This window comes from Octopus bimaculoides, chromosome 2 (assembly GCF_001194135.2).
Source record: "Octopus bimaculoides isolate UCB-OBI-ISO-001 chromosome 2, ASM119413v2, whole genome shotgun sequence".
In the NCBI taxonomy this organism is placed as follows: Eukaryota; Metazoa; Mollusca; class Cephalopoda; order Octopoda; family Octopodidae; genus Octopus; species Octopus bimaculoides.
Window position 1 is genome coordinate 92,551,620 of NC_068982.1, and position 10,373 is coordinate 92,561,992.

At 36.9% G+C, this 10,373-nt stretch overlaps 1 protein-coding gene across 1 annotated transcript in view; it reads right to left on the bottom strand.

The window, feature by feature from the left end:
• Positions 1 to 10,373, bottom strand: part of LOC106883994 (uncharacterized) — a 63,738-nt gene that overhangs the window by 20,061 nt on the left and 33,304 nt on the right. Inside the window, exons 4-9 of the mRNA XM_052965862.1 lie at positions 8,910 to 9,064; positions 7,172 to 7,285; positions 6,446 to 6,601; positions 4,463 to 4,557; positions 2,889 to 3,013; positions 1,004 to 1,074 (exon numbers count right to left, since the gene is read on the bottom strand). Coding sequence (XP_052821822.1) covers positions 1,004 to 1,074; positions 2,889 to 3,013; positions 4,463 to 4,557; positions 6,446 to 6,601; positions 7,172 to 7,285; positions 8,910 to 9,064 — 716 coding nt within the window. The remainder of the gene's footprint in view (positions 1 to 1,003; positions 1,075 to 2,888; positions 3,014 to 4,462; positions 4,558 to 6,445; positions 6,602 to 7,171; positions 7,286 to 8,909; positions 9,065 to 10,373) is intronic.

Sequence of the window (10,373 nt, forward strand, 5' to 3'; positions counted from 1 at the left end):
GCTGGGCCCTCAGTTGGTTCAACCTTTGGCAGACTTGCCTCCTCCCATTCATTCTTCACATTCAGCTGTCTTTCATAATGGCATCTCCAAGCCTCTTCTTTGCAGAATCATTAAACGCAAGGGCACCATCATCCATGCGGACACATTTCTCTCCTATGACATCACGGTTTTCTCTCACATACTGTCTTGCAATCCAAAATACTTCAGTTCTTTGGTCCTCATGTCGCTGAACATAGACAAACTTCTTCTTTTCTGCTACTCCCTTGGCTATATATACCTGTCTCCTAGCTTCCCTTTTAGCTATCTGATACATTCTCCTGCTACCCCTACTCTTCCAGGCCGTCCAAACCTGTTTCTTTGCTCTAATGGACCTGTCTACAGTATTGTTCCACCATCATGTTACCCTAGGTCTGGAAGGGACTTTACACCAGCCACAGATTTGGTCTGAGGCACTCATCAAACTGACTCACAGGAATTCCCAGCTGCCTTCTATGTCTGAGGACTGTAGCTCCTCCTCCCTATCATTAAATTTCTCAGTAAGGAAATCCCTAAACCTCTGACCATGTCCTTCTTTATCAGATTGGTCTGCTTTTTGGCATCCTTCTGGCCTCGAGTCTAAAGTCACTAATGACCAGTCTATGCTGGGGGTACATTCTTCACCAGTGAGGGTCTTTGTATTTAAGAGCAACCATGCATCCCTCTGTCTGGGGAGAATGAAATCAATCCGGCTAGCAGAGTCACCTGATTGATACGTTATCAGGTGGCTAGCTGGCTTCCTGAAGCTGGTGTTGCAGATCAATAGGATATTTGTATCGCAGAACTCCAGGAGCCTAGTTTCCTCTTCATGGCATTATTACCAAGTTGTAATGAGAGAAGCTGCTAGATAAATGATAAACAATAGAACAATGTTTAAAAGAAGCTTCTAAGTAAATTTATGAAGAAAAAAGAAGAGAAAGAAGATTGAAACCATGTAAACAATTCTCTAGTGACAAATATGCATTACCTGGAATTAATGTACTGGAAAAAGTAAAGCAACAATAATTTTCGTTCCAGTGATGTTAATAAATATTCCATCTGAAAATGTAGATCATGGTTTGATATAAATTCTCTGTTATAGACATCTTACATAATTTATCATATTCCCTCTAGTAATGATTTATTACATCTGTTACATAATACTGTTAGATAAGAGATATGAAATTCCTATTTTACTTGAAAATATTGATTTCTAACATTGACATATTGGCTCAAATTTGTGAGGATACTACAATCAGTTAAATTAGTCCCAGTATTTGAGAGGTGCCTATTTTATCATCACTACAAGATGGAAGACAAAGTTAACTTCAGTGGGATTTGAACTCAGAATGTAAAGCAACATAATTAACCCTTCAGCATTTAAACTGGCCATAGCCAGCCCTGTTTTATGTTCAGACTGGGCAGATTTGGTCTTTCACACCTACCTGACAATGTCATTCAAATCATAAACAATCAAATCATTGAAATTTCAGTGCTATGAGATAATGCATGGTTAATTTAAAACAATGTGAATAAAAAAGCATTATATTTGACAGAGTAATCTGAATGCTAAAGGTTAATTACCACAATGGATTAAGGCAAAAAAATAAATAATAAATCTGTTTTCCTTGAAAGCTGTGAACAAGCACTAGCCATTGTTCCAAAATTTCTGTCTATATACTGAATATTTTGATTGTTTCAAGATCTCTGATGGTACTTTCTCAAGATAGTAATGTGTAACACAAATAAAAGGAAACATCAAGCTTTAATATTTTTAAAATCTGAGTTCAAATCTCACTGAAGTTCACATTGCTCTCCATTCTTCTACATCAGATAAAATAAGTATTATAAGTATGTGTCTAAAATGTCTGACAACAACAACAAAGGGGATAACTCCAATAAGATCAGTTGATTGAAATTTCTGGATAATATAGATAATGCAGAATGGAATGGATTTCATTTTTGAAACCAACTAGATGAATACTATAGTAAATTACCTTTTCATGATATATTTACATTAAGTATGATACATAGATAGCTAGAGGCTTGAAGTTTGAAATTTGGGAGAGTCTGTTAGTTGATTATATTGACTCCAATACATGACTAGTACTTTATTTTATAGACTTGTCCCCTCCCCCCAAAAGAGTGTGATTTAAACTCAGAACATAAAGAACTAGAGAGCTAGAACAATTACTTTAAGGCTTTTTGTCCAACACTTTATTGATACTGCAGTCACCATCCTTACAATATTTCTTATAATAATAACCTATAGATAATCTAAAACATAAGATAAAGTAAACAAATTACAATACTAAAATAAGAATGCTCCAGTTTGGCCATAACTGCATGGCTTACAACATGTAGCTTATGTTGCTGATATTGCCAAATTGAACAATATAGTCAGAAAGTGTCAAAATTGCAATGACATTTGGTTGACAACTGATGAGAGATTGAGCTTATCTGTATCGTGTATTTTTACATGTCCCCATATATTCCTTTGTCATCCCCGTGTGACACATTTTTCATTGCAACATATAGTTATGGTCAAGATCAACTAAAGCTTTGTGAGTGACATTGGGTATACAGAAACTGTGTGGGAAAGACCGTCTTTCTTAATACCATTCTTCTTTTTAGGTTGCAGACTTAATCCCTTGCCAGGTTTAATACCATCACCTGACTCATAGGTCCCAACCTTTAGAGAAGTTATCCTGTTGCAAATATTCAGATCAGGTCTGAGAATAACTTCCTTTCTTCCGCCCTTTCTCCCACTCTTCTCAAGGGTTTTGATAAAGGTCATAGCTATTGATCATCCTCCTCTAATTAAGTCATAGAAATAAGAAGGAAAACAAACAACAAATATAATTCACAAATACCTTCTGTTTGAATGTGAATCCTTCATTGTCTTTATAAGAACTGAAATCTTCAACTATCCAGTCAAAAGAGTCTTCATTGGTGTTTGCAATGAAATTAGTTGTTTCAAATAAAGAGTTCACTTGAACTAGAAAGTTGAGTAAAAAAAAAACAAAGGATGGTATTAATGTGAAAATATATGTAATGCAGCATTAGTACCACTAATGACTTATCTGCTATACATGGATGACTTCAAACTGTGTGCCAAAAATGAAAATGATCTTGATTTTCATGTTCAGACAGTAAAGATGCATAGTAAGGATGTTGATATGCATTTATAGTGAATAAGCATGTAATATTGATTATGAAGACAGGTCAAAGGATTAAGACAGATAGGACAAAGATACGATAAGATGATACCATCAGATCTTGGAAAGAGAATGAGTGAGTATCACAGGGTCATAAATAAATCTGGTTGTGATTGAGAGATGGAAACCTTGGAAAGAGAATCTATATCACTGATTATAACCATTCAGGAATAAGTCATAAGAATGGATTTGAAAAGACAAAAATCAATGAGACTCAGTCAGACACCAAATACAGAATGTGTGGAAAAGTATTTACGATCTGCTCAGAAAATACAGAAATCTAGCATAAAAAGAGTATAAATGCAAGCAAGATTCATTTGGTAAAATTGGAATGTTAGTTGAGTTTGTGATTTTGAAGTGATGGTAAAGTAGTATGAACATGTTTTGAAACATGTAAGATGCAAAGTAGTAGAAGAAGGATAAAGGAAGAAGCTTACTAAGAGAAAGAGGAGGTGAAGAAAGAAATAGATGTAAAAGAGGATGTAGTCAAGAGATAGTAAGATATGAGAGGGTTAATAGAGAAGGAAGAAAAGATGGAGAAGAAAGTAGAAGAAGATGGAAGAATAAAAAAGGAAATGAATTATCATCATCATCATCATCATCATCATCATCATCATCATCATCATCATCATCATCATCATCATCATCGTTTAACGTCTGCTTTCCATGCTAGCATGGGTTGGACGATTTAACTGAGGACTGGTGAACCAGGTGGCTACACCAGGCTCCAATCTGATCTGGCAATGTTTCTACAGCTGGATGCCCTTCCTAACGCCAACCACTCTGAGAGTGTAGTGGGTGCTTTTACGTGCTACTGGCATGAAGGCCAGTCAAGCGGTACTGGCAATGGCCACGCTCGAAATGGTGTATTTTACGTGCTACCTGGACAGGAGCCAGTCCAGCGGCACTGGCAACGATCTCGCTTGCAATGAAATTAAGGGAGAAAGAAAGAAAAGAAGAATCTAAAAGAAGTTGAAAAAGGAGGAGGAAGAGAAGAAGGAGGAGGAAGAGAAGAAGGAGGGGGAGAAGAAGGAGGAGAAGGAAAAGAAGTAGAAGGAGGAGAAGGAAAAGAAGTAGAAGGAGGAGAAGGAAAAGAAGTAGAAGGAGGAGAAGGAAAAGAAGTAGAAGGAGGAGAAGAAACAGCAGCATCAGCAGCAACAGCATTAATGAAGTTTAAAGAAACAGATTCTGACAGCAGAAGAGATGGAATGAGAAACTGTAATAATTACATTTTCCAGCCATCTTTGGGTGTCGTTCAATTTGTAGCAGAGGGGCTGGACCACATTCTTTAAGGATCTTTACCACTTGTTCATGAGTCATGTTTCTAGAAAGACACACATTTATAACTAGACTATATAGATTGTATAATAGTTTGTATTGTAGTGAATAAATTAATAATGCAGTAAATAAATGATGTAGAGTACACTATTTGTCTTAACTGGTGACCTTTTTCTCATGATTCGAGTTTCATATCACTTTGATCTTCAGGAGAGAACTGTTTTCTTTCAGATTTTTGTGCCCATGGGAATGGGTTTGTTCTTTTATGTTTGACTAATCATTTCCATTGGTGATTTTTAATATTGTTTTATGTTTTCATGTTTCACTATTCTCTTTTGGAGAACCTTGTATCAGAATTTAAGAACAACATCGCTGGCGTTGTTGAGTGGTAAGAAGCTTGCTTCTCAACCGCATGGTTCCTGGTTCAGTCCAATTGTGTGGCACCTTGGGCAAGTGTCTTCTACTATAGTCACGGGCCAACTAAGGCCTTGTGAATGGATTTGGTAGATGGAAACTGAAAGAAGCCTGTTGTGTATATGTGTGTGTGTGTGTGTGCATGTGTGTTTGTGTCTGTATTTGTCCTTCCATCACTTGACAACCAGTGTTGGTGTGTTTATATCCTAGTAACTTAGCGGTATGGCTAAAGAGACCAATAGATTAAGAACCAGGCTTTAAAATAAGTCCTGGGGTTGATTTGTTCAACTAAAACCCTTTAAGGTAGTGCTCCAGCATGGCCACAGTCAAATGACTGAAGCAAGTAAAAGAGTAAGATAACTAATTATGCAGAGCTGTTATAATTCCCATCAGTAACAAATGTTTCTATTGTCTCAATCTATAGCTTTACTTCATTTCTGTAACCACTTTAATAAATACAGATTTATTTGTGTCAATGTGAACCTCTCCGTGGTCATTAGACCCAGTGAAAATAGCAAGACAAATTGAATGATCATCATTGTTGTTGTTGTCATAGTTGTGATCATTGTCATCATCAACATTGTTGTCATCATTGTTGTCATTTAATGTCCACTTTTCAAAGCTTGCATAGATCAGACAAAATTTGTTGAGGAAGATTTTCTATGACCAAATACCTTTGCTGTCACCAATCCTGACCTAATTCCTTGCAAGATAATACTTCCTATGGCCAGACATGTTTTTCATGGTAGACTGGAAATGAAAAACTTTGTTGACGATGCTCATTCACATCCATCATATGATGTCAAGACAATGATACACACACACATACACACACACACACACACACACACACACACACACACACACACACACACACACACACACACACACACACACACACACACAATGATTTTGTTTTAGCTTCTGTCTACCAAATCCATTTATATGCCCAAGGTGCTGCACAATGGGACAGAACCCAAGAACACATGGTTAGGAAACAGGCTTCCTAACCTCACAGTCAAGCCTGCACCTGTGTACTTCTAAATATATTATGCCTGAAAGTAAGCTAAGTTTCCTCTTACAGGTCTAAGCTTGGGCACCTCAATGATGACACCGCCGCCGCCGCCGCCGCCACCACCACCACCACCACCACCAACAACAACAACAACAACAGCAATAACAACAACAGACACTGACAATGACAACAACAGCAATGCATATTCTCATTGTGGAGGTGTGTGGCTTAGTGGTTACAGTGTTGGTCTCATGATTGTAAGACTGTGGTTTCAGTTCCTGGACTGGGTGATGCATTGTGTTCTTGTGCAAAATGCTTCATTTTGCATTGCTCCAGTCCACTCAGCTGACAAGAATAAGTAATCCTGCGATGGACTGGTGTCCCATCAAGGTGGGGAATATATACACCATGAAACTAAGAGACCAGCCCTTATATGTCAGTATCACTTGAAAAGGTAATTTTACCTTACCTTACCTTATATACTCTCATATCTTACTTTACTCACCTTGTATCAATGTCATTAATCTCCATAATAAAGTCTCCAGGTAAAATGCCAGCAGTTTCAGCTGGTCCTCCAGGGTCCAACCATTCTACATGAACTGGCCCACTCCCTTTTATCACAAATCCTAGTGGGTTGTTTGCACAAGTTATTCGTAAGTTTCTGTCAGGAAGAGAAAGATAACATTTTATGACATCAAATGTTACAAAAAGTAACTCTTTATTTAACACAATATGACACAATACCTGTAGTCTTTTGTGGACTATAATAAAAGAAAGCAGTCCTCAGTCAAACCGTCTTACCCATGCTAGCATGGAAAGCGGACGTTAAACGATGATGATGATATATATGTACATACATATATATATTGTGGCATTGTTTTACAGCTGGGTATCATTCTCCTTACTCATCCTTAACTACTTTTGCATGTAAGGGATCTCTTATTTCACATGTCTTTTTAAAGTATGAAGCCATCTGATGATTTGTTAACAGAAGCGACATCTACAACACTTGTATCTTGGAATTTTTGTTGAGTGCAAAAGGCCTGAGCCCAAAACCATGTGGTTGGGAAACAAACTTCTCAGCAATCAAACAGTCATGTTTGCACCTCTGAAAGATATATAATAAAATGAAATAAAAAGACCAAAGCCTAGAATGTCAGTGGATATGTGACAGACGTGTAAAAAAAAGGTTTACTAAAAGAAATAGATTCTTTTATCTTACAGTACTTACAAGCTGATGTGTTTTTTACTTGGGGAGTACATTTGGTGGGAGCAGTTACAGTAAAGATGTTTTTTTTTCATTAATGGTTCAAATATTTCATGCTGTTCAGTTGGAATGAATGGCCTGAAAGAAAATTGATCAATAAATAAAGTGATCTTCCAACCTTTTATTTTTTAAAAATAAATATAACAAAAGAAGTGATGAATTTTGTACAATGTTCTTATGCTATTTCTGTATTGACCTATGGATTTGTCTCATATTTATAATAGACTAATATTGGAAATATCTTTAATAAATATTAAAAAATAAATAAGCTAAAATGGGATTAAATATCCAGTGAAAAATCTAAAATAATATTAGTTTGGGCTAAGGTGGTAAGCTGGCAGAATTGTCAGCGTTCTGAGCAAAAAGCTTTGTGACATTTTGTTCAACTTTTTGCATTCTGAGTTCAAATTCCACCAAGGTTGACTTTGCCTTTCATACTTTTGGAGTCAATGAAATAAATACCAGCTGAACACTGGGGCTGATGTGATCAACTAAACCCTTCTCTTGAAAATGTGCCAAAATTTGAAACCAATATTAGTTGGGGATTAATATTTCTTTCATCAATAAATATGGGAATTAATTCTGAATGTTTTCCCCTATTAAGGGATTACTAATGAAGGCATGTGGCCTAGTAGTTAAGGTGTTAAGCTCATAATCATAAGATTGTGGTTTCGATTCCCAGACTAGGTAGTGTATTGTGTTCCTGAGCAAACCACTTCATTTCAAGTTGTTCTTTGATCACTTCACTGTCTGACTTGTGGCATACTGTGTACCTGTACAGGCAATGTTAGTTTGATGGCAGGAGTGAGCTAATGTACAGCACAGACATTTTATCTTTGTAAAGAAACCTGTGCTTGCTGTTCAGTAAAATGTTGTGGAATCCTGATCTGTCATTTACAACAGGAAAGTCCACCACTACTACCAGTGAAAATAACATTTTGTCAAACCTGGCTTGTAAATCATTAAGTAAATATTCAGAAATGTTCTCTCCCATCACCCAATCTCCTTTATAGCACTTTCTTTTCCTCTCATCACACTGCTCAGGCGGTTTTCTTTTCAATATTATTACCAACAACAATTATGTATCTTCTCTCTCTTTCTCTCTCTCTCTCTCTCTCTTTTCCATTACTAATCCCTCTATAACCATCTTGCTCCTATTTCCTCTATTAACCTTATTTCTGTCATCTGTGTGACCTTGAATGAATGGAGATAATGTAGGGGGTAGAGAAGACTCTTTAGTTTTGCCAGGGACAAGGTAACATCTCTAGTGCTCTTGGTCCCATGATTCTGATAAAGTACACTTAGTGCAGTCTATAAAGTGGTTGGCAATAAAAGAACTTCCAACCATAGAAACTATGCCAAGAATGGCACATACAAGTAAGACATAGTTTCTGGGCTGTTTAATATGGCAGTAATTCCAAAGATCTGACTGGCACTATGAAGACCCATCCAGCCAATATCAGGAAGGAAAAACAAGTGCAAAACAATGATGCTTAGTTGAGGTCGACATAAAAGTGTCTCAAACTGGATGTTTAAAAGGAATTTTATCTGGGGATACAAACTTTCAAGTACTCTTTCCTTTTGTGGATACTGGTCTCCAGTTTAAAAAAAGGAAATTGAATTGAAGACAGTCCAATGATTGTAATCAGTGAAAAAAAAAGTGGGGTGGAAGAATGAACAAATGAAAGAATAAAGAAATTACCAAATGTATTTCAAGAACTTCCGTTCCTGAGGTTTCTTCAGCTTACTGTCCAATGTGATGCACAACTTAAAAATATCCCCATCTCCAGAGTAATCCTTTAGAATGCTTGCTAACTCCAGCTTTTTTTTCATGTCATCATCAAAATATTTGCTCAACTGAAATAATAATAATAATAATAATAATAATAATAATAATAATAATAATAATAATAATAATAATAATAATAGTAATAATAAAGCAAACCTCGAGAGAGCCAAACAATGGTATGAACACAAGCCAGAGGGAGTAATGGAAAACAAACATTATAAAATACTCTGGGATTTTAACATACAGAGTGACCAAGTCATAGAGGCAAGACGACCAGATATCGTGATCATCCATAAAGATGAAAAAGAAGCAAAGGTGAAATGTAAGGAAATAGAAAAGAGTGAGAAATATCAGTCACTGTGGGATGAGATAGAGAAGTTATGGGGCATGAGGAAAGTAATGGTGACACCGGTGATAATTGGAGCATTAGGAGCAGTTTCCAAGGGCTTTGAAAAATATATTAAGAATATTGGAGCTGCTGTCAGGCTTGAAGTGATCCAGAAGACAGCCTTGTTGGGTACAGCTTGCACTTTAAGGAGAGTATTGTCTCTTTTTTGAATCACAGGAGAAGGCACCAACTGAAACCTTTGGTGATTTGTTATTGTCTACTTTCAAGTAAAGAACAACTGGTAATTAAGAACTAACCAAGAACTTTTAATAATATTAATGATGACGACAAAGATGACAATGACAACGATGACGACAACGACGACGACGATGACGACGACGACGATGACGACGACGACGATGACGACGACGACGATGACGATGACGACGATGACACGATGACAATGATGACGACGGCGATCAGAAATAGAGTTGAAATTGTAGATTGGACCAAAAGTGACATACAGAAACTTGACATACAGGGGTCCTGGATGAACAGACAAAATTTTGCATTTATTAATATAGATATGAGTAAAGCATGTAAAAGCTTTCCTTTGACTCACCGGTTGGTAACTAGTTTTATTCCTATATTAGTTTTGTTTTCATTTGAGTTTCAACTCCTGTTAGGGTTGTAGGGTTGATGTAATAACAGTTGTTTGGCCATTCTATACCTTCTGACTTCAGTGAGTTTGATGCATTTGATGTTTTCTTTGAACAACTGCAGGGAAAGCAGGGAAGGGTCCAGAGGGATGATAGATTAAGTATAGTGGTTTGGTGGGGCTTGGATATTCACACATACGTACACGCATATGTATGTATGTATGTATTAAAGGCCTGTGATATGCAGGACACTGACTGGGAGAACAATGCCTGTCATCGCCACGGATGGAGGAAGCAGGTTAAGGAGGGGATCGACACTTTTGAGAGAGCACGTATCCAGCATGAAGAACTTAAGCGAGCTGCGCGAAAGCACACGGCTCGTATAGTGAA